This window comes from Dermochelys coriacea, chromosome 1 (genome assembly GCF_009764565.3).
Source record: "Dermochelys coriacea isolate rDerCor1 chromosome 1, rDerCor1.pri.v4, whole genome shotgun sequence".
NCBI classification, from domain to species: Eukaryota; Metazoa; Chordata; order Testudines; family Dermochelyidae; genus Dermochelys; species Dermochelys coriacea.
In genome coordinates, this window is record NC_050068.2 from 158,954,670 (window position 1) to 158,978,367 (window position 23,698).

Here is a 23,698-nt window from a genome sequence, read left to right on the forward strand (position 1 = left end):
TTCAGAACCCTAACTTCAGAAAAAGATCATGAGATAAGAATATCCACATTTATTGCTGTATTATAAGAATGTATATACTGCTATGTATGGTAGGGATACTGATTCAGAACCACTTTGGGGTTCAAAAATTCTCTTTATGCCTGAAATGCTGAAAAGCAATCATCTGTGGAGGAGAGCGTTCTCCTGACACAGACTATATCTTTCTGGGAGTGATTTTCCCCATACTTTCAAGTGGATAGAACAATGTGCATTAATGCCTGAGCCAGCAAAGCACTTTACAGCACGTGCTTAACTTGACTCCTTTGGGACTACTTCATTTAAAAACATGGTGACCATTAAACTCTGGTTTTCTGGAGTCAGGGCTTAAATCAAACTGGAATCTGAAAAGAAGTTGAGTTTAAGAGAAGTTAGTTGACATGTAAACTCTTTCTTGCATTTTGGAAAACACTACCACACAGACAATGCAAAACAAACCAAAAAAACCCCATCCCAAACTAAGTTCAAGAATAATTCTCATTGTGAACCTAATCCAAATCCGATGGGAGTCAGCAGGAATCTTACCATTGACCTCAATGGACTTTAAATCAGGCCCTTTAACTGTTTTTGAAAACTACCTAAAATGTTCATGCTGCTCAAAGAATTCTCTCTCCTTCTGGATTGCAGAGGCCAGGGTGAGCTTGTCATGAATGTCTTGCTGCCCACGACATTTAACAATCATATAACCCTTCCTTAGGTGGATGACAAGGTTTCGTACAATATCAACAACTGACGACTCAGTTCCTCTGTCCACCAAATCTGGTTTTGTCAGGATCCCTGTGAAGTAATATGATGAGAAGATTAGACAAGCACAGAAATTAGTGATGGGAAAGATCTATTGCAGGTTTCTAGTTACCTAATGCAGGACTGTTCCCTGTAACATATGCTAAGGCGACTTCTCCAGTGGTGCTGTAAGTTTTCCCTGCATCTCCCCCCCCCCCCCGCATCTCCTCCCACTTTTTCCAGGAACACCAAATTAATAGCAGAGCCTTTACAATATTAACTTTTAATGTTTTTAGTTTTCAAGATATTTATTGGCATAGTATCTATGGCAGTAGGGCCCCAAATTGAGCTATCTGTTTAGATATCAGTTCCCTTTTATTGGTGTGCAAAATTCATGTTATTCCACAGAGCTTGTTTTTTTCCTCATAGCAGGTAACTCTTTGCAGGGTTGGGGGCAGGGTGGGAAGAATATTAGAACTCTATGACCTACCTTCCCCCCATTTGTATTTTTAAAAGTACGTCTCACCTAGAGTTCTTTCTCCATCAGGGTCTACCTCTTGGGCCATTTTCAATGCCTCGGTTGTTGCGATATCCACATTACTTGGCACCACTACCAAATTTATAGTCTCTTGCTTAGCAATAAATTTTTTAATTAGCTTTTTGATCTGTAATAAAATATGGTAAGAAAGAAATGCAGTAAAGTTTGATGTGACAAATGGTGTTGGATGCCAGGCTGCTCATCATCTGACTAGGTGGAATGTCATACACATGATGGGTATAATCATACAATAGAAGCTAAGGTGCAAATGTCAGTGGCTGAATTCAGCCTGATTATCTAAAGGTAATCCAAATGTGGTGCATGCCCTAGAACAGACTGCTTTTAAATCGGCATTGGGAAATGGTCATAAAAATGTACTAGGCCCGGTACATAATCTATTCCATGATGAATATGCTTGTGATATTTTACTTGCACTAGAGACAACCAAATGCTATTGTCTATTCACAGCTAAGAAAAAAAATCAAGTTGGATTATATTGATATGTCAAGTTCAGGTAAAATGTAGAGCTAAATACATCCATCTCAAAAGTGTACTTCTCAAAAGAAAGCAAAATGTCTTTGCCTTTCAATGAGAAATTCATGAAAAGTAAAAAGAAAAAAAAGGACATAAAGGGTTGTGCAAAAGTCAACATGGTTTCTGTAAAGGGAGATCATGTCTTATTAATCTATTAGAGTTCTTTGAGGGAGTTAACAAACATGATCCAATGGATCCAGTGGACATAGCGTACTTAGATTTCCAGAAAGCCTTTGACAAGGTCCCTCACCAAAGGCTCTTACATAAATTAAGTTGTCATGGGATAAGAGGGAAGATCCTTTCATGGATTGAGAACTGGTTAAAAGACAGGGAACGAAGGGTGGGAATAAATGGTAAATTTTCAGAATGGAGAGGGGTAACTAGTGGTGTTCCCAAAGGGTCAGTCCTAGGACCAATCCTATTCAACTTATTCATAAATGATCTGGAGAAAGGGGTAAACAATGAGGTGGCAAAGTTTGCAGGTGATAATAAACTGCTCAAGATAGTCAAGACCAAAGCAGACTGTGAAGAACTTCAAAAAAAATCTCACAAAACTAAGTGACTGGGCAACAAAATGGCAAATGAAATCTAATGTGGATAAATGTAAAGTAAAGCACACTGGAAAAAATAACCCCAATTATACATACAATATGATGGGGGCTAATTGAGCTACAACAAATCAGGAGAAAGATCTTGGAGTCATCGTGGATAATTCTCTGAAGACGTCCATGCAGTGTGCAGCGGCAGTCAAAAAAGCAAATGGGATGTTAGGAATCATTAAAAAAGGGATAGAGAATAAGACGGAGACTATGTTATTGCCCTTATATAAATCCATGGTTCGCCTACATCTTGAATACTGCATACAGATGTGGTCCCCTCATCTCAAAAAAGATACACTGGCATTAGAAAAGGTTCAGAGAAGGGCAACTAAAATGATTAGGGGTTTGGAACGGGTCCCGTATGAGGAGAGATTAAAGAGGCGAGGACTTTTCAGCTTGGAAAAGAGGAGACTAAGGGGAGATATGATAGAGGTATATAAAATCATGAGTGTTGTGGAGAAAGTGAATAAGGAAAAGTTATGTCCTTGTTCCCATAATATAAGAACTAGGAGCCACCAATTGAAATTAATGGATAGCAGGTTTAAAACAAATAAAAGGAAGTTCTTCTTTACTCAGCACACAGTCAACCTGTGGAACTCCTTGCATGAGGAGGTTGTGAAGGCTAGGACTATAACAGGGTTTAAAAGAGAACGGGATAAATTCATGGAGGTTAAGTCCATTAATGGCTATTAGCCAGGATGGGTAAGGAATGGTGTCCCTAGCCTCTGTTTGTCAGAGGATGGAGATGGATGGCAGGAGAGAGATCACTTGATCATTACCTGTTCGGTTCACTCCCTCTGGGGCATCTAGAATTGGCCACTGTTGGTAGACAGGATACTGGGCTGGATGGACCTTTGGTCTGACCCAGTATGGCCATTCTTATATTCTTAGATAGAAATTTCTTTAGTTTTGACCTATCCTTTTGCTAAATTTTGTCTGTAGGGCTGACCAGCATGTGTTTCATTCTAAGTGATCACCACAGTTCTTTTCAGCACTTCCTCCATCAATAACTGTCCTGTCTGTTATCTACAACATCTTTAATTCTGGTTATGAACTAAGTAAACTGTATAGAACATTATTGTCTAGATCCTCCAGCAAAACCTTCTGTTTAAGATAATTTGTGCATTAGATCTCTACTAATGTAATTTAACTGTTTCCTAGCTCAGAACATGTATGTTGCATTACCTGTTCTCCAATGTCTTGTGGCTGATTCCCTACAGCCACCCTAGCAATCCCTGGAAGATCAATCAGTGTCAGATCTGGAACATTCGGAGAGCTAATTTCGAGGGAAATTAATTCCTGGCTAATGCCCACTCCTTCACCAGCCATTGCATCCTGGGCTACAAAGGACGAAAGGGAAAGAGAAGGAAAGCAAAGTTTAGATTAGCACATATCAGAACTGAAAAGCTCCTGTTGCCACCTGTTTTTTTAAAGAAAGGCATTTTGGGACACAATCCTGCCCAGGCAAAAATCCCATGGAAATCAATTGACTCCTTTTCAGGATTTGAATATTAATAAAACTTGACGAATACACTGTCTCTGACAGGGATCGGCAATCTTTGGCACGCGGCCCATCAGGGAAATCTGCTGGCAGGCCGGGATGGTTTGTTTACCTGCAGCGTCCACAGATTCAGCCGATCGCAGCTCCCACTGGCCGCGGTTCACCGTTCCAAGCCAATGGGGGCTGTGATCAGCCACACTTGCAGACGCTGCAGGTAAACACAAACAGTCCCGGCCCGCCAACAGATTTCCCTGATGGTCCGCATGCCAAAGGTTGCCAATCCCTGGTCTATGAACTAAACTTTCAGAAATCTCAATGTACAAAAATCAAAATAATAATAAAGTGTTACAATAAAATACTTAGTATTAAACAATTGGTTCCTCATCTTCAAAATGCTGGACATGCATTAGTTAATCCACAGAATTAGTTAATGCATTAGTTAATCTTGCAAGGTACCAAAGGATTATTTTACACATTCTATAAATGGATGAAATGAGGCATAGAGATTGTGGCCTGTCCAAGTTTATATAGCAAATCTGTGGCAGAGCCACAAACCGAATGGAAGGATAGTGAGTGCCTGTACTTTGTTTTAACCATCAGACCACACTGTCTAAATCAAACACCACCTCACAGAAGCCTGCTAGTACATGCGACTGATTTATTAATTCAACATAACGACACCATTTTATAGCTCTGTATTGCTGCTATTTCTTGATATCAAAGTAAATAATTTCTCATGAGAAATCTTCAGACGCATAATTAGCTTATTTGACTTTTATGTCACTTACCTCGCTACCGTACAAGTTTTTTAAAATTATTTCTTGAAAACTTTTGAGGATAAATGTACACTATGATGCTGTATAAAAGGAAGGTGACCAAGTAGATCACTGTTGTTACCACTGTTACAAAATTACCATAAATTTGTACGAAGTATTTCATGTAAGGTATCAACAGAAAAGTTATAGACTGCTAAGTATGATGATCCTGTTTATATGCACGAATCATATTTGTATGTGAAGTTATGAATATTTGCTATGTATTTGTATCTCAAACATGTGTTGTGTTCCTGGGTAACCCTCCGCCTCCCAAGTCAAATTTCCATCAAGTCTAACCATCTATGTGTTGATGGGCTATTCAAGACACTCAACTCAGCCAGTGAGTTCCTCCTGTAGACGTTTCAGAGGGCACCGAGTACAGTGACCATATTTCCAAAAAGGAAGACGGGATATGGCATGGGGCTGGCCCTACTTCTCCTCCTCATGAGGCTGACCCAAGCTGCTCGCCTGAGGTCCCCACCCCACGTGAGGGGCATGCAGGGCTTGGGCGATCAGCAACACACATACTGGATAGGGTGACCATATTTGCCAAAGGCTGGGGCTGGAGTCTGTGCTCCCCCCCCCATTCCTCCGCACCCACCTTTTTTGACAAAAGCGGGAATTTGTCACGTTTGCTCTTTTCAACTGATCAAGTTGACAAGAACAAATGGGACAAATACCCGCTTTTGCCAAAAATAGCTGGGACGGCTTAAAAAAGGGACTGTCCCTGCCAAAATTGGATGTATGGTCACCCTAGCACTGAGGCAATCGCTGCACAGTGACTCAGCAAGACATGTGATAAGGATATGTGACTTAAGAATCCATCTTTTTGCCAGTAACTTTCCAGGCACATGGGCTAAAGTATAATGTGACATCACTACTTTGTCTACATTCCTACTTCACTCCTCTGGACTGTGATTTCTAACAGGGAAGCTTTGAACAAGGGACTGATGACCCCCAACTTGTTTGGGTGATCCAGAGAGACTTTTTGCAAGCTAGCAGACTTACCATCATTACTATGATCCTGAAATCCAGACTCTAAAATCAGTTGTAATGTATATGATCCTTTTAATAATTTAATAACTCTTCTTTTATTTTATCTCAATAAACATTTAGTTTTAGATTACTTAAGGATTGGCATCTGTGTTGTATTTGGTAAAATGCTAAAGTTTATAATGTGACCTTGCGTGTATGTCTGACCCTTTGGGATCAGAAGAACTTATGTATGGTGAATCTAGTTTTCAGTAACCTTTCATCATAAAGTCCAGTGGTCTGGGTGGTAAGCCAGGGACTGGAATGCCTAAGGAGACTGTGCTTTTGTCTTCTTGTTCACCGGTATGGTGATACTTTTGTTACTGGCTTGATCAACTTTAATGACAGAATAACTACCAGTTTAGAGTGTGCCTGTTTCTCGGCAGTCTGTCCTGAGCTGGCATTTGAGGCTACGTCCCACTTAGGCACAGTGACATATACTTAAAACCAAACAGTGTTACGACCAATAACGATGAATGTAAGTACGCAATCTACGACAACAAGGACAATGAAAAGTTAAGCTTCAGAGCATAAGCTAATAGGCCTTAGGGGTGGGAGAGATATTTTCTCCCATCGTGTGGAACACTGTACAACTAGCTAGCTACATGTTTTTTTGTCTTCCCGTAGAATACTAGGTATTGGTCAATGCCAAGTGCAAGATGGTGATTCAGATACACTATGGCCTGAGCTGGTCTGAAAACTCCTGGAGCAAATCACTTCTGATGTAAAATGCTGCAACGCCGCTGAGATCAGCTGAGTCGTGCTGGTTTATTCCAGTTATGAATGTGGCTCCCTGTGTTCTTGGCATTCTCAGCAGTTATGATCAGGGTGTTAATTTGGGAAATGTTATGCTGCCTAACAGAAGGGAATAGAGGATGAAAAGGAGGATCTGATGAATTAAATCAGAATGCAATAAATAGCACTTACCTTTTCTTATTTCTTTTTCCACCCCTGAGGGATCATGGAGTTCATCATCTATATCCCGGTAACTAATTTTCCCTTTCCATTCCTGCTGAGGAGCCAGTTTTTTCAGTTTGAGCACTAAGGGACATCTGGTAACAATACCTGCAGGTGTCCATAAAGAGAGTTAATTCTGTTAATGAGCATCCTTGTTACTTTGAATGGGTATAGAGCACACCACAGAATGTAGCTTTTCCCACAGTATACAGAAGAATGCCCAAAGCATAGGCGCTGACTCCGTGGGTGCTCTGGGGCTGGAGCACCCACAGGGAAAAATTGGTGGGTGCTCTGTACCCACCGGCAGCCAAGCTCCCTGCCCCAGCTCACCTCCACCTCCTCCCCTGAGCACGCCATCCCCACTTCTCCTCCCAGCGCTTGCCACCGCAAAATTTCGCAGTGTAACAAGCTGTGGGAGGGAGGAGGGAGGAATGGGAACATGGTGCGCTCAGGGGAGGAGTCCAATGGGGCAGGAAGGGGGCGGAGTTGGGGCGAGGACTTTGCAGAAGGGGTTGGAATGGGGGCAGGGCAGGGGTGGAGTGAGCACCCACTGGTACCAGGAGAAGTTGGCGCCAATGGCCCAAAGCTTTCAGTGTGTTCACACAGCTCACACACTATGGAATATCTGAGAGTTGGGAAAGCATGCTGGGCATTGGTAGGGCAGTGAGGAAAACTATCATCCCATTTGTATGCAGCTCTGTGCCGTGACCATATTTTAAAAGTTCTTTCTGTTTTGAAAGTTTTCACATTTGTTTGAAAGTTATTTAATATAGTTAAAATGGGTAATGGAAACCAGTAATATATATCTGAAGAGAAAGGAAACTTTAAAGGTGTGTGTATGCTAGATGCTTTATACCTCGCACAGCCATTTGAAGTATCATATCCCTTCTATAGAATTGTACCCTGATCCTGTTCTATAGTAGGGAAATGATTTTGTATTGTATTGTATAAGATTATTTAAAAAAAATCTATACATGTATTAATTTCTACAGGTTTTTAAGAGTAATTTCTATAGAACGTGTTTAATTTTAATAAATGTTAAAGCCAGAAAGGACCATTATGACCATGTAGTCTGACCTCCTACGTAACACAGGTCTTAGAATTGCACCCAGTGATTCCTGCATCAGGCCAATATCTTCCTGTCATGCTAGTGCATATCTTTTAGAAAAAAACATCCAGTCTTGATTTTCATTTTCATAGAACCCTACTGGTTTCAACTCTATTAATCTCCATGGCACTTTCCTGTAGGAAATAGCAGCTGAACTTGATAGATACAAATAAGGAGGAGATTTCCACTCTGACCTACATCACACCCAGAAGGTGTGAAGTGAAGCAAGGATGCGGAAGAGTGCTCTGGAAGTACTGTGGTTTACCTGCCTGGCAGTTCTTCTGTTGTTTGAGAGAGCAAAGTGACTTAGAATAACAACACCTTTTGCAGAGCTTTAACATGGTATCTTCTGTAAATACCTGGAACACAATGCATGTGCCTCCTGTTTAGACACTAGCTTTAGCATATGCTGTCAGAAGGCTTTTGCTTGCCCATACGGCTTCCTGGGTCATGTGAAACTGCAGGTGGGTGACCTCCTGTACCAGCACAGGGTTCATATTCTGCTTCTGTACCAAATGACTGGAGGATAGCTAATGTGATGCCAATTTTAAAAAAAGGGCTCCAGAGGTGGTCCCAGCAATTACAGGCCAGTAAGTCTGACTTCAGTACCAGGCAAACTGATTGAAACTCTAGTAAAGAACAGAATTGTCAGACGTATAGATGAACATAATTTGTTGTGGAAAAGTCAACAATGGTTTTTGTAAAGTGAAATTATCTCTCACAAATCTACTAGAATTCTTTGAAGGGGTCAACAATCATGTGGACAAGGGGGATCCAGTGGATATACAGTACTTAAATTTTCAGAAAGGCTTTGACAAGGTCCCTCACCAAAGGTTCTTAAGCAAAGTAAGCTGTCATGGGATAAGAGAGAAGGTCCTCTTATGGATTGATAACTGGTGAAAAAATAGGAAATAAAGGGTAGGAATAAATGGTCAGTTTTCAGAATGGAGAGAGGTAAATAGTGGTGTCCTACAGGGGTCTGTACTGGGACCAGTACTATTCGACATATTCATAAATGATCTGGAAAAAGGGGTAAACAGTGAGGTGGTAAAATTTGCAGATGATACAAAACTACTCAAGATAGTTAAGTCCAAAGCAGACTGTGAAGAGCTATAAAGGGATTGCACAAAACTGGGTGACTTTGTAACAAAATGGCAGATGAAATTCAATGTTGATAAATGCAAAGTAATGCACATTGGAAAACATAATCCCAATTATACATATAAAATGATGGGGTCTAAATTAGCTGTTACCACTCAAGAAAGAGATTTTGGAGTCATTGTGGATAGTTCTCTGAAATCATTCACTCAATGTGCAGTGGCAGTCAAAAAGCTAACAGAATGTTGGGAATCATTAAGAAAGGGGTAGATAATAAGCCAGAAAATATCATATTGCCGCTATATAAATCCATGGTATGCCCGCATCTTGAATACTGCGTGAAGATGTAGTTGTCCCATCTCAAAAAAGATATTTTGGAATTGGAAAAGGTTTAGAAAAGGACAACAACAATGCTTAGGAGTTTGGAACGGCTTCCATATTAGGAGAGATTAACAAGATTGGGACTTTTCAGCTTGGAAAAGAGACAACTAAGGGGAGATATGATAGAGGTTAATAAAATCATGACTGGTGTGGAGAAAGTAAAGAAGGAAGTGTTATTTACTCCTTCTCATAACACAAAAACTAGGGGTCACCAAATGAAATTAATAGGCAGCAGGTTTAAAACAAACAAAAGGAAGTATTTCTTCATACAACGCACAGTCAACCTGCCCCACCCCAGCTCCCACTGGCCGGTTTCTAGTACTGGGTCGCGACCTGATGTTTGAAAACCACTGTTCTACGGTATTTATCAGTGTTTAAAATCTTTCTGTGGCTCTGATGAAGGAAAACTTTATTTTAAATATGAAAATAGAGCCTATGGAAAATGAAATTAAAAGCTGCATCTTGGCATAAGGAATGCTGTGGAATATACTGAAATACTGGCTGTTATCAGAAAATAGTTTCATGTGCTTGAAACATTACTGCCCATCAAATATGAGCCACCCTGAAACTGTGGAGATGTATTAGATTCCTTGCGGAATTTCAGTAACATACTCACTGAATGCGGCAACCCCACTGAAAACATGGCTAAGCTAAAGTATCAAGTCCCCTTTATATCCTTCTGTGATTGGAATTGGGTGCTGGTTATGAAAAGATCTAACAAATGATTTCTTGAACTAAAAATGTTTATGTTTCCTGATCTGTGTAGATCAACTATAATGATTAAGCAAGAATTAGATATACTATAGCAAAAGTGATAAAAATTCAATATTTATTGAGGAATTGAAAGATTTTTCAACTGGTAGGGAGTTTGCAGTTTGTTTTATTTAATGTAATGAATAAGGATGTGCATCCTTCTGAACTGCAAAAAGTCCCTCTTACCTAGTAGAACACTTCTAGATGTTTCCCACCTGACTGGAAAAAGTGACGTACTGCTCAGGGATATGGTCATAACTTGAACTGGTCAAAAATTTTCTGACAATTTCCAGCAATGTTCTGAATCAGAAAATGCTGACTCAACAAAATCAAAATGTTCATGGAATCATAGAACTGGAAGGTCTCAAGAGGTCATCTAGTCTAGTCCCCTGCACTCATGGCAGTACTAGGTATTATTTAGACCATTCCTGTCAGGTCTTTGTCTAACCTGCTCTTAAAAACCTCCAATGATGGAGATTCCATAACTTCCCCAGGCAATTTATTCCAGAGCTTAACCACCCTGACAGTTAGGAAGTTTTTCCTAGTGTCCAACCTAAACCTACCTTGCTGCAATTTAAGCCCATTGCTTCTTGTCTTATCCTCAGAACAGTTTTTCTCCCTCCTTCTTGTAACAACCTTTTATGTACTTGAACACTGTCTCAGTCTTCTCTTTTCCAGATTAAACAAACCCAATTTTTTCAATCTTCCCTCATAGGTCATGTTTTCTAGACCTTTAATCATTCTTGTTGCTCTTCTCTGGACTTTCTCCAGTTTCTCCACATCTTTCCTGAAATGTGGCACCCAGAACTGGACACAATACTCCAGCTGAGGCCTAATCAGCATGGAGTAGAGCGGAAGAATTACTTCTCATGTCTTACTTACAACACTCCTGCTAATACATCCCAGAATGATGTTTGCTTTTTTTGCAACAGTGTTACACTGTTCACTCATATTTAGCTTATGGTCCACTATGACCCCCAGATCCCTTTCCGCAGTACTCATTCCTAGGCAGTCCTTTCCCATTTTGTATGTGTGCAACTGATTGTTTCTTCCTAAATAGAGTATTTTGCATTTGTCCTTATTGAATTCCATCCTATTTACTTCAGACCATTTCTCCAGTTTGTCCAGATCATTTTGAATTTTAATCCTATCCTCTAAAGCACTTGCAACCCCTCCCAGCTTGGTATCATTCGCAAACTTTATAAGTGTACTCTATATACCATTATCTAAATCATTGATGAAGATATTGAACAGAGCCGGACCCCCGAACTGATCCCTGCAGGACTCCACTCATTATGCCCTTCCAGCATGATTGTGAACCACTGATAACTACTCTCTGGGAATGGTTTTCCAACCAGTTTTGCACCCACCTTATAGTAGCTCCATCTAGGTTGCATTTCCCTAGTTTGTTTATGAGAAGGTCATGTGAGACCGTATCAAAAGCTTTACTCAAATCAGATATACCACATCTACTGCTTCCCCCCATCTACAAGGCTTGTTATCCTGTCAAAGAAAGCTATCAGGTTGGTTTGGCACAATTTGTTCTTGACAAATCCATACTGAGTGTTACTTATCACCTTATTATCTTCTAGATATTTGCAAATTGATTGCTTAATTATTTGCTCCATTATCTTTCTGGGTACAGAAGTTAAGCTGACTGGTCTTTAATTCCCTGGGTGTCCTTATTTTCCTTTTGATAGATTGTCACTATATTTGCCCTTTTCCAGTCTTCTGGAATGTCTCCTGTCTTCCATAACTTTTCCAAGATAATTGCTAATGGCTCAGATATCTCCTCAGTCAGCTCCTTGAGTATTCTAGGATGCATTTCACCAGGTCCTGGTGACTTGAAGACATCTAACTTGTCTAAGTAATTTTTAACTTGTTCTTTTCCTATTTTAGCCTCTGATCCTACCTCATTTTCACTGGCATTCACTATGTTAGATGTCTAATCACCACCAACCTTCTTGGTGAAAACCGAAACAAAGAAGTCATTAAGCACCTCTGCCATTTCCACATTTTCTGTTATTATTCCCACGCCCCATCCCTCATTGAATAATGGGTCTACCCTGTCTGTGGTCTTCCTTTGCTTCTAATGTATGTGTAGAATGTTTTCTTGTTACCCTTTATGTCTCTAGCTAGTTTGATCTTGTTTTGTGCCTTGGCCTTTCTAATTTTGTCCCTACATACTTGTGTTATTTGTTTATGTTCATCCTTTGTAATTTGACCTACTTTCCACTTTTTGTAGGACTCGTCTTTGATTTTTAGATCATTGAAGATCTCCTGGTTAAGCCAGGGTGGTCTCTTGCCCTACTTCCTATTGTTCCTATGCAGTGGGATAGTTTGCTCTTGTGCCCTTAATAAAGTCTCTTTGAAAAACTGCCAATCATCTTCAATTGTTTTTCCCCTTAGACATGCTTCCCATGGAATCTTACCTACCAATTCCTTGAGTTTGTTAAAGTCTGCCTTCTTGAAATCCATTGTCTTTATTGTGCTGTTCTCCCTCCTACCATTCCTTAGAATCATGAACTCTTATCATTTCATGATCACTTTCACCACAAACTGCCTTCCACTTTCAAATGCTCAACCAGTTCCTCCCTATTTGTCAAAATCAAATCTAGAACAGCCTCTCCCCTAGTAGCTTTCTCCACCTTCTGAAATGAAAAAATTGTCTCCAATGCATTCCAAGAATTTGTTGGACAATCTGTGTCCTGCTGTGTCATTTTCCCAACAGATGCCTACATAGTTGAAGTCCCCCATCACCACCAAGTCCCGTTCTTTGGATGATGTTGTTAGTTGTTTAAAAAAAGCTTCATCCACCTCTTCTTCCTGGTTAGGTGGTCTGTAGTAAACCCCTACCATGACATCACTCTCATTTTTTACCCCTTTTATCCTTACCAGAGACTTTCAAGTTCTTCCTGCTTATTCCCCATACTTTTCACATTAGTATACAGACATCTAAGATACTGATTTGATTCCTTCCCCACCCCGCACCTAGTTCTGTGGTGTCTCTCCTTTATCTCCTTTATGTTGCATGGGGATGTGTTGATTTAACCAAAATTTAATTCAGAAAAACCTAAACTATTGACTTATATTTTTTTTCATTTCAGATGACTTTTTGTTTCAATTTTTATTTTATATTCTAACTTATAATAGAACATAAAGTCAACACTGAAACAAAACAAAACATTTTGATGCTATTGAATCTAACTATTTCAACTGAACCAAAATAATGTTTCCAAAAGTTGTTTCACAATTAAGTCTGAAATATAACGTTTTATTCCCGCATGGAATGAAAGCAAATTTCAAAATAGTAGAATTTCCCACAAAAGGGATATTCCAGTTGCTGCACAGTTCTCATCATAACAGTGTTTTCTGTATGATGGGATGGGGAAAATACAAATTCTTTTGGGTTGTGTCAGGGATGAATCTAAGTTTCAGTGTTCCCAAACTGACATGAATTACAGAATATCAGATAGAAACACACAACTGCAACTCGGGGAAGAGTCAAATTTCTGAGATGAAAAGCTGAAAGGTAAATTCTTACCACTGCCTCTAGGGAGAGCAACTCCGGACAGGGCTTCTAGAACCGAGCTTTTTCCAGAACTCTGGTCTCCAATCACTGCAATTGCTGGCAAAGCCAGGTCCTTTTCTACTCCAAGTGCTCTCAGGGAGTCAATGAGATCAATACAGGGACGGATTTTCTCCTCATAGTAGTTGTATAAGGTGTGTTCTGCATTCTGTAAGAACAGTGTTTCATTTAATTTTAGCTCATTTCACAGAATCAGGCAAAATTAAACATGTCTGTGCCATAAATGATGTACATCATCAGCAGACTACACTTCACCCCACCATACCACTAGCTTTGTACTGTGAGCTACAAGCCTTCTGCAGTATTCTTGACAAGGTAAACACATTCCTGTAAATTCAGCAAAATTTAGCTAATTTGCACCAATGGCTGAAATATCCATTGCAAATTACTGAATTTTATAAATTAGCAAGTGAATACACAATAAGAAAAGCAAGAACACCACCCTATCAAATGTCCTTTGTTCAATTATTTTTGCTAACTGCAGTTTTTTCTTTTATTTATAATGCATCATACATTTACAGTGCAAATATCTGTAATAAAAATAAATATAAAGTGAGTACTGTACACTTTGTATTCTGTGTTGTAATTGAAATTAATATATTTGAAAATGTAGTAAACATCCAAAAATATTTAAAATAAATGGTATTCTATTGTTTAACAGCGTGATTAATCACGTGATTAATTGTGATTAATTTTTTTAATCGCTTGACAGCTATAATGTTATGATATAACAGGTCAGGCAACTTCCTAACTTAATCTAAAATTTGGTATATGTGTATAGAGCTAAAGAGCTAAATTCTTATCTTCCACCCTGAATTAAAAACGCTACTTCAGGAAATAAACATATCAAAACACAAATACAGAATAGCTATCTTTAGTGATAAGTCCGACAACACTTATCACCAGGGGAAAATATTTTTGAACCCCCGATCATAACTGCAATGATTATTATCTAATAACTTTATTATTTAACTGGTTTATTAACTTTAATATAAACTTTTCAAATGTCTATTCTGATTTTCTCAGTGTTAAACATAGGAAATATTAAATAAGAATCTTGGTATTTCTATCAATTTCTATCGAATACACCGGACCTCATGTAGAAGTACAAAAACCCAAATACCAAGATACCCGTTTAAACTTTCTAATTGTGAATATTCATTAAGATATACATTCTAGGGGAAAGTTGGAGTTAGGCTTTGGTCCTTCTATTTTCTATGCCTACAATTTTTTTTACACCTGTAAATGAAATGCAGGTGCAAATCTTAGTAATTATATGACTGCGCATTAAAATCTTAGAAGAGGTGTCCCGTGTCAGCAGGATTGGTGCCCAGACTTGCACACACAATCACACACACAGACAGAAAGAACTGTTCTGATCTGTGTCTGCAAATTGTGTATGCAGAAGTGAGCCCAGACTACTGAAAATTCAGCCCTGACAGCAGCTGAACATTAATCTCAGAGGAGTCAGTTTTCTCTCAGATGCCAAATATGTGACTTGCCTTATTCTGTTGCTCTTGGAAATGATATATTCCCCCTTGCTGTGTCATCTTTTCAGACTCCGCCCACTGGACTGCTCCTATGTGTCTCTGAATCATCTCATTGCACTCTGGAGGTGCACTCTGTGCGCAAGGCTGTGGCACTGCAGTAGCTCCTTTTGACTCCGTTGGTTGCAGTCTTCTTAAAGCTTCTTTTGACTGTGTTGGGAGAGATCCTGGAAAAACTGCTTTAGTCTGCACCGGGAAATATTCTAGAGATCCTCCTTTTGACTGGGCTGGATGTGATCCTGTAAAAACTGTGTTAGTCTGTGCCGGTGCGGGCGATGTTACAAAATTGTCTTCTGACTCAGGCGGGAGTGGTACTCCAAAATCATCTTTTGACTGAGTTGAGAATGATTCCGCAAAAACTGCTTTAGACTGTGTTGTCAGCGATGCTCCAAAAGCTGCATTTGATTGTGTGGGGGATGTTCCTCCAAGGAATACTTGTGATTCTTTGGTCGTCAAGTAAGCTCCAGGCCCTGACTGTGCCTGCATCACTTTCTGTGACCTTTTACGCACTACCTTCCTGCTTCTTTGCTTCCTAGATGAAGATGCCCAGCAGCCTTGGGACTTGTTCATTAACTGTCTGTCACTGAAAAACAAATGTCTGGTCCAGCAACTCTTCTATACGGCTCCTGAAATGATAGATGGGCTTGAGTGAATTCAGCTCTGCAATAGTAATAACTATGGAGAAAGTCAAAACAATATTGTTATTGGTTGGGCCAGATCTCTGCTGGAACCAGCTGGTGTAGTTCTTTTCAAACCAATGGATCTGTGTTGGTTTGTACCAGCCAAGATTCTGACCCCTTATTTTGCTCCTGCGGGAATTCTGCGCCAAAAACTTAAAAATTCTGTGAATATTCTAAAATTCCACATATTATATTTGTCAAAATAACACAGTATAATCACACCAGTTTCAATTATTTTGGTAATTTATTTCAAAATACCTGTCAGCAGGTAGGTCTGTAACAATACAGACAACAAAAAAGATTCCCCCAGATGTAGAGAGCTAAAGAAACCTCTGCATGCACATGATCCGCACTGCAGGATAAAGGTATAAGTGACCCTAAAGTAGGGGAGATGGGGAGGAAGGCAGAGAGCACATTAGTCAATTGAGAGACTGCATTAGCTTAGTGGGGGCTGTCTCCAGCCTCTTCCCAGGGAGAGATGAGAGTGCTCCCTGCTTCTCTCAGGGCAAACAGAGTCCAAGACCCACTTATAAGCTGTGCCTAGCCCCCTCCCTTCTTTCGCTCCCCCTCCCTCAGGATCCTTGTCCCAGGGTCTTTTCTCCCTCAGCTGCTTCTCCCACACTCAGTGCCCCCCTCCCTCAGGGCACAGCCCTGCGCCCTCACCTCTCCCTAGAGATTGACTCCCCTTTCCCATCCCACTGGCCCCCCCCAGGTTCCAACCCCCCCACCACCACCACTGGGAACTCTCTGCTTCTCCCCCCCAACCACCACTGGGGGCACTGTGCTTCCCCTCCCACCTTGACTGACTCTTTACTTGCCTGCCTCATCCTCAAGGCCCTAGTGTAGTGGAGGAAACTGACCATGGGAGCCGCAACCAAACAACCCTGGCTCCTGGAGGAGGGGACCTGCCTGCGTGCTGCAGCAGGTAAGAGCTTCAATGGGGGCTGGGGCATGTGCTGTGAGCCGACCTCTGGTGTGAAAGTTGGGAGGGGAGGGAGGAGCCCCTCCACCCTCCTTAAATGATGCCCCTGGCCAAGGCTCCCCCACAGCTGCTTGCGTCAGCCCCAGCCCATTTCATTTTTCAAAAGGACGAATCTGGACAACTTGTGGCTGACTCTTTACAAGTGTCCTGGAGGCCCTGCTTCTTGGGGCCACTCCCTTTGCTTAAAAGTGGCCTGTAAAAGAACAAAAAAGGGGTTGTGGCCTTTTTGCTGCATTATATTATGAAAAAGAGAACTGAAAGGTTTTTCTTTTTTCTTTTCCTGTTTAGTTTTAATGTAGTAAAAATTCAGGTTTTGTCTCTCCTCCTTTTCCTGGAAGAATGTCTGAATGGCTGGAGAAACAGGAGGTTTATGATCTCACAGTTACTATGGCAATTAGACTGATTGAGAGAGGCAGTGATTTCTTTTCTTTAATGCAGTTGGTTTAAAAATGGAGGGGGTGTTTATTTTACTAAAAACCTATTTAACTGAGATGCTTGAAAAAAGGAGTAGGAAGCAAAATTCGTTAGTGGAAGTATAACTCTCATCCCTTTAATTAATGGCTGATCCAGACTTCTGGGTCTTCTAAAACAAGCCTATAGCAAAATGGAGAAGACTAGACTTGACATTAGTTATAGTTCCAATGTATAAAGCCAGCAGGAAAAAAAATAGAACTTTTAAAAAACACCAGCCATTTAGGGTTTCTTTATACTTCATAAACAAGAAAAAATGGTACATGCCCAAATTTCATTTTTAAAGTCACCTTAAATCAACACTTTGCAGGCCTTCAGTCCTGGCTCTGAGGCCGCTAAGCTAGACGGGTAGCAATCAGTCCCAAAATGCTCCTGAAAACACCTGTTAATCTGTGGAGATATCTCATCCAAGGAAAAATACATGGTTGAAGTAGGGACATCATTTGGAAATGAAACTCCCTCCCCCCCAAAAAATAGAGGAATTTTTAAAAAAAAATTGTCATTTTTTAACTACCTAAAGAGTTGGCTGACTTTTTTTCAAATTTTGTGGGGGAAAAATATATTTTTCAAAAGTATTCCACAATTTTCTCTTCCTTCTCTCCCTCCCCTTTGTTGCTGTGGACAGGACTGCTGCTAGCAAAGTCACACATATTATTCCCTTCCAGAGCAACCTGTAACGCCATTCATCAATATAAAGCTGGGTTAATTTTTTCCTTCGCCTTTATGTATTTATCTCCCAATGTGTCATGTATCCATTCCTAAATATACCTGAAATAGCACCCACTAATTTCATTGTTACTAATTAAATGTATGCATTAATTAACAAGTTTTTTAATACGTGACCCTGACTCGAATCCTGCTCACTTTCCCATGGCTGTTTTGGTGCTGTGGTGCTAAAAGAAATAGCCAAACTTTAGGCCCTGTCTACACTACCACTTATGATGATAGAACTTGACACTCAGGGGTGTGACTATTCCAGTCCCTTGAGTGACATAAATTACGCTGGCGTAAGTGGAAGTGTGCGCAGTGCTGTGTTGGCAGAGGAGTTTCTCCCCTTGCTCGTTAGGGGTGGTTTAATTATGCGGCAGAGAGATCTCTCTCCCCTCATCTTAGAGTAGCTACATCAGAGATCTTAGAGCAGTGCAGCTGCGCCGTTGTAAGCTCTGTGGTTGAGACATGGCCTTACTTTAGTCACTAAATCAGGCAGCTATTGACACGGAAGGCACAGGGGACCTGACTGGCTGGTAAGAAGGTGCCATTTTCCCAAACATCATTTTAATTCAACTTTTGTCCATCTGAAAAGCGGCACAGACTGCTGCCTGCGATGGTGTCGTGACTGCCTCGGGACTATGGCTCTAAACCCAGAGGCCGAGATGGGGGAGGGGGCATTGCCCCGCAAACCATATACCGGTCCCAGCGCGGCTAGCAGCCGCTTCACCCATCGGCTCCCGCGCCCCTGCGCAAGGCCGGCAGGGTGCAGAGCCCGCCGGGGGCGGGGCCTCTGGGCTTCAATGAGCTCCCGGGGCCTGGGCACGGGGGGCGGGTTTACCCATGGCACAGGGCGCCGCTCAGCGCTGCACAGGAGGGGGCAGCCGGGCGGAGCAGGGAGGGAGGCTCGCTCACAGGGGAGCAGGCGGGTGGCGGGGACGCGGGCCGGAGGACTCAGGAGGCGCACGGGGCAGCTGGCCGGAGAGGAGCGGCGCGGCGCGGCGCCTTGGCGGGGCTGCCCCTGCTCCTCCTGAGTCCTCCAGCCCGGGCTCGCCGGGCCGGAGTCAGAAAGCGGGCGGGGCTCCGGGGCGCACTTAGCCCTGGGCTGCGGCCCCTAAAGCCCTTGGGATCCGGCCCTGCCTGGCAGGGGGGCGGCAGCTCTGAGAATCGCGGCCAAGGGGCGCTGCCTGCGGGGCAAGCACAGGGCCGGGCAGAGCCTCCTGCACGCCTTGCACCAAGCGGGAGCTGCCCCAGATACAAGTGCTCAGCACCCCACTCCCCTGCCCCAGCCTGGAGCCCCCTCCCTCGCCCTAACTCCTGGCCGGATCCCCCCAGCCCCAACCCGCTCCCACACCTTAACTCCCACCCAGATGCTGCACCCCCAGCCCGCACCCCCAACCCCGAGCCCCCTCCCACGCCATTACGCCCATCCAGACGCTGCACCCCAACCCTTAGCCCCCCTGCACCATTACTGCCACCCAGCTGCTGCACCCCAACCCTGACCCCCCACACACACCATTACTCCCACCCAGACCCTGCACCCCAACCCTGAGCCCCCCCCACACCATTACTCCCACCCAGACCCTGCACCCCAACCCTGAGCCCTCCCCCCCGCACTATAACTCCCACCCAGACTTTCCATCTCCAGCCCACTGACACACTCTAACTACCTCCCAGACCCTGCACCCTGAGCCCCAGGAGGAGAATGCAGAAAAAAATGAAAAATGGGGCCGGGGGGGGGAGATTAGAGAGCATTCCCACCCCCCTGAGCGGGGGGGAAATGAAGCTGAGCACAGGGCACTAATCCTAAATCTGCCACTGCTGGGCAGAGTCCTTTGAGGCTGGGGACTCCACTCCCCAGCAGTGCTAGTGCCAGTGCCCCCTTGCCTTCCTGGGGGGACTTCCGCGAGGAGGCTGCTGCCCGCTGGGAGGCCCAGGAGGGGCAGAGACTCCCCAGTGCTGGCAGCGAAGAGAGAGGTGAGGAGTCAGGGATTGGAGAGGTATCAACCTAGCTATCAGGACATCATCCCTGAATAGAGGGGATATAGAGAGCATCGCCACCAGATATTGTGGGGGCAGGGAGTGGGGGACGCTTTACTCCAGAAATCGTGTCATCCTTAGGTTATAGGGAAACATGGGAGGCATCCCTCCCGATGGGGGGGGCACAGGGACCGGTGGAGGGATGGCACCCTCAGATAAGAGGGGACATGGTGGGGTGTCAGTCCCCCAGGTGGGGGGACAGGGACTGGTGGGGGGCATCACGCCCAGATGGGGGGCCAGGGAGAGATTCTCCCCCAGCAACAGAAAGCAAAGAGGAGGAGGAGTCTGGGATCAGGGAGGGGATCTCCCGGTTCTTCACCGCCTCCCTGTTGCCTGGCACGAATCCTAGTTGGGGGGAAACTCACATTTGGGTCCTGCCCCTTTCCTGGTGGCCAAAGTGGAGTTAGCCAGGTTTGTCTGTGCGGGGTGCAGGAGGCAGGAGCGGGTCTAGGCACCAGCAAAGCAAGCATGTGTTTGGGGCGGTACATTTCCAGGGGCGGCATTCCGGCCAGCCTTTGTTTTCAGGGCAATTGCGCTCTCGGAGCTGCGCCACTTAAACGGGGCAAGGGCGCCACGCCCCTGGCTGCGGCGGGAAGGGGAAGCCTCAGCCCCAGCATGCTGAGCTGCCAGGGCCAGCCTGTACCTGGGGAGGAGGGGGCGAGTCCTGCCGGGGAGCCGGGGCTGAGCCGCCTCATCTGCGCACTGGCCGCTGTGCTGCCTTGTGCCACCCCTTCTATTAGGGCTTCTCTGCATGGCCGAGCAGAGGAGGGGGGCAAGCCCCTGCAGGCGCTGGGAGAAGGGGACGTCACTCCCTCCGCTGCCAGCGCTGCCTGCGAGGCCCAGCCCCACCTGAGCTTGGGGCAGCAAAAAGCCTAGAGCCAGCCCTGGCAGGAGGGCCCACAGGGAAGGGTGTGTGGGGCTGGGAAGGGTTCATTGGGCCCTCCCTGGAGTGGGGGGGGAGGTATCTTGGGGGGAATCCCTGTGGACAGTATGTGCAGGGGGCCTCTATCTGTCCCTCCCTTGGTTAAGGGGTGTCAGATCGTAGGGGGTTCCCTATGGGGCGTGGGTCTGTCAGTCCCTCCCCCAGGCAGGTGGTGCGAGATCTGGGGGAGGGTCCCTTATAGAGTGTACAGGGGTCCCTGTGAGAGGGTGCTGAATCCTGGGGGCTTCCCTAAGAGGAGTGCGGGGGCGGGGGAGAGTATGGGGTTCTGTCGAACCCTCCCCAGGACAGGTGTGAGATCCTGGGAGTTTCCCTATGGATGGGTGCAGGGAGGGTGTCCCTGGATGGAGTGTGTATTGGTGTCCATTGGTCTCTTCCTCGGGCAGGGGGTGCCAGAGCCGGGGGGGGTCCCAATGGGAGTGTGGGAGGGGTCTGTTGGTCCCTCCCAAGAGTGAGGGGGTGCAGGGGTGGCCTGTCAGTCCCTCCCCAGGGTTCCCTATGGGGTATAGGGGATTCTGCAGGAGTGCAGGATCTGAGGGGGCGGGGGGGAATAATCTCTGAAAGTGAGGGGTGATCTGTCAATCCCTCCTTGGGGCGGGAGGGGCAGGATCCAGGGGTAGGATCTGTTGGTCCCTTTCCAGGGCAGGAGTACAGGATCTAGGGAGGTCCCTATGGGGTGCAGGGGGTTCCTGGAGGGTGAAGGAGGGTCTGTTGGTCTCTCCTTGAGGCAGGAGGGATGGGATATGGGGGGGTGTTCCCCATGCAAGTGCAGGGGTGTCAATGGGGCTGTGGAGGTGGTCTGTCAACCGGTAAATCTGGAAGTTAGACCTATACCCACTATTAATAGTATTAAGTCCCCCCTACACCCCCCAAATATAGAAGTCAAACTATGCCTATGTCTAAACTCCATCTTCTTTGTTATCCTTTAACTTCACATAGCATCCCACAGGAAATGAAAGTCGGACCAGACATAGTGCTCACAGCAGTGAAAACTATTAGAGGATTATCCAGGCTGTCTGTCTTTCTCTCACACACTCATCTAAAAATGCATCGTACTTTAACAATTTAAAATGTTGGCTCCCAAGCACATCCTCAAAGAGGTAACAAACTTTATTTATGAATTTATTTTGCATCCTGTATCATTATGCTGGTAAAGATACTGATAATTTTATAGGGAAAATGCCTATGCCCAATAACTCACTTATTCCTCTCTCTTATTTCAGATTTCCTTGCAGTATCTGCCAGCCTACCCACACTTGGCTATGAAAAGAGATGAATTAAACATACCCACAAACTTTTAAATACTTACTGAGAAGAGGCGAAAGAAAACTTCCTTGGTGCGCTGTGCTCGGTTCAAGAAAAAACTAATACAGAATTTTTTTGTTCTTCCCCTTGTCAGCAGCTCCACCTACAGAAAACAGGAGAAATGAAACTTATTCAAAAGCTTACCACTGGTGGCAGCACTGTGAATTGATTTTGCGATATAATACGTTTTGTTTCTTTTACACTTTCATCATTAACTCCATCCACATTCTCAGACAGTAATCAGGGGAAATGAAACTAACTTGAAAGATTTCAGAGTAGAAGCCGTGTTAGTCTGTATTCGCAAAAAGAAAAGGAGTACTTGTGGCACCTTAGAGACTAACAAATTTATTTGAGCATAAGCTTTCGTTAGCTACAGCTCACTTAAATGCATCCAATGAAGTGAGCTGTAGCTCACGAAAGCTTATGCTCTAATAAATTTGTTAGCCACAAGTACTCCTTTTCTTTTAACTTGAAAGAGTATCCTTAGCATCACTGTAAATTAGTTTCACAATGGAATTCATGTTTCCAGAATCAGTGTTGCATTTACTCTCACATGTTCATAGAATCATAGAACCTGGGTTCTATGACTGGAAGGGCCCTCAGGAGGTCATCTAGTCCAATCCCCGACTCAAAGCAGTCGGGTCAATCCCCAACTAAATCATCCCAGCCAGGGCTTTGTCAAGCCTGACCTTGAAAACCTCTAAGGAAGGAGATTCCACCACCTCCCTAGGTAAACCATTCCAGTGCTTCACCACCCTCCTAGTGAAAAAGTTTTTCCTAATATCCAACCTAAACCTCCCCCAAACTGCAACTTGAGACCATTACTCCTTATTCTGTCTTCTGGTACCACTGAGAACAGTCTAGAGCCATCCCTTTTGGAGTAGTTGAAAGCAGCTATCAAATCCCCCCTCATTCTTCTCTTCTGAAGACTAAATAATTCCAGTTATCTCAGCCTCTCCTCATAAGTCACGTACTCCAGCCCCCTAATCATTTTTGTTGCCCTCCGTTAGACGTTTTCCAATTTTTCCACATGCTTCTTGTAGCGTGGGGCTCAAAACTGGACACAGTACTCCAGTGAGGCCTCACCAATGCCAAATAGAGGGGAATGATCACGTCCCTTGATCTGGTGGCAATGCTCCTACTCATACAGCCCAAAATGCCATTAGCCTTCTTGGCAACAAGGGCACACTGTTGACTCATATCCAGCTTCTCATCCACTGTAGCCCCTAGGTCTTTTTTCAGCAGAACTGCTGCCTAGCCACTCGGTCCCTAGTCTCTAGCAGTGCATGGGATTCTTCCGTCCTAAGTGCAGGACTCTGCACTTGTCCTTGTTATACCTCATCAGATTTCTTTTGGCCCAA

General features: G+C 43.9%; 1 protein-coding gene and 1 long non-coding RNA gene across 4 annotated transcripts in view; one reads left to right on the forward strand and one right to left on the reverse strand.

The window, feature by feature from the left end:
• Positions 1-22,445, reverse strand: part of LOC119857798 (interferon-induced GTP-binding protein Mx1-like) — a 34,628-nt gene extending 12,183 nt beyond the window's left edge. Inside the window, exons 1-8 of one of the 2 annotated variants that reach the window (XM_043507103.1) lie at positions 22,342-22,445; positions 15,759-15,837; positions 15,167-15,257; positions 13,620-13,812; positions 6,706-6,843; positions 3,616-3,770; positions 1,286-1,424; positions 615-813 (exon numbers count right to left, since the gene is read on the reverse strand). In XM_043507103.1, the coding sequence (XP_043363038.1) occupies positions 615-813; positions 1,286-1,424; positions 3,616-3,770; positions 6,706-6,843; positions 13,620-13,812; positions 15,167-15,257; positions 15,759-15,781 (938 nt within the window). In that variant the 5' untranslated portion in view covers positions 15,782-15,837; positions 22,342-22,445. Of the gene's footprint in view, positions 1-614; positions 814-1,285; positions 1,425-3,615; positions 3,771-6,705; positions 6,844-13,619; positions 13,813-15,166; positions 15,838-22,341 lie in introns of both variants that reach the window. The other variant, XM_038407217.2, reaches the window with a different exon arrangement.
• LOC119857806 lies at positions 18,440-22,598 on the forward strand. 2 transcript variants are annotated; one of them, XR_005293709.2, is made up of 3 exons: positions 18,440-18,588; positions 21,972-22,132; positions 22,256-22,598. It is a non-coding gene; the product is annotated as an uncharacterized LOC119857806 (long non-coding RNA). The 2 variants fall into 2 exon arrangements; XR_005293708.2 differs by lacking the exon at positions 18,440-18,588 and adding an exon at positions 19,646-20,029 and having other exon boundaries at positions 22,256-22,597.
• The last annotated feature ends 1,100 nt before the right edge of the window (positions 22,599-23,698 follow it).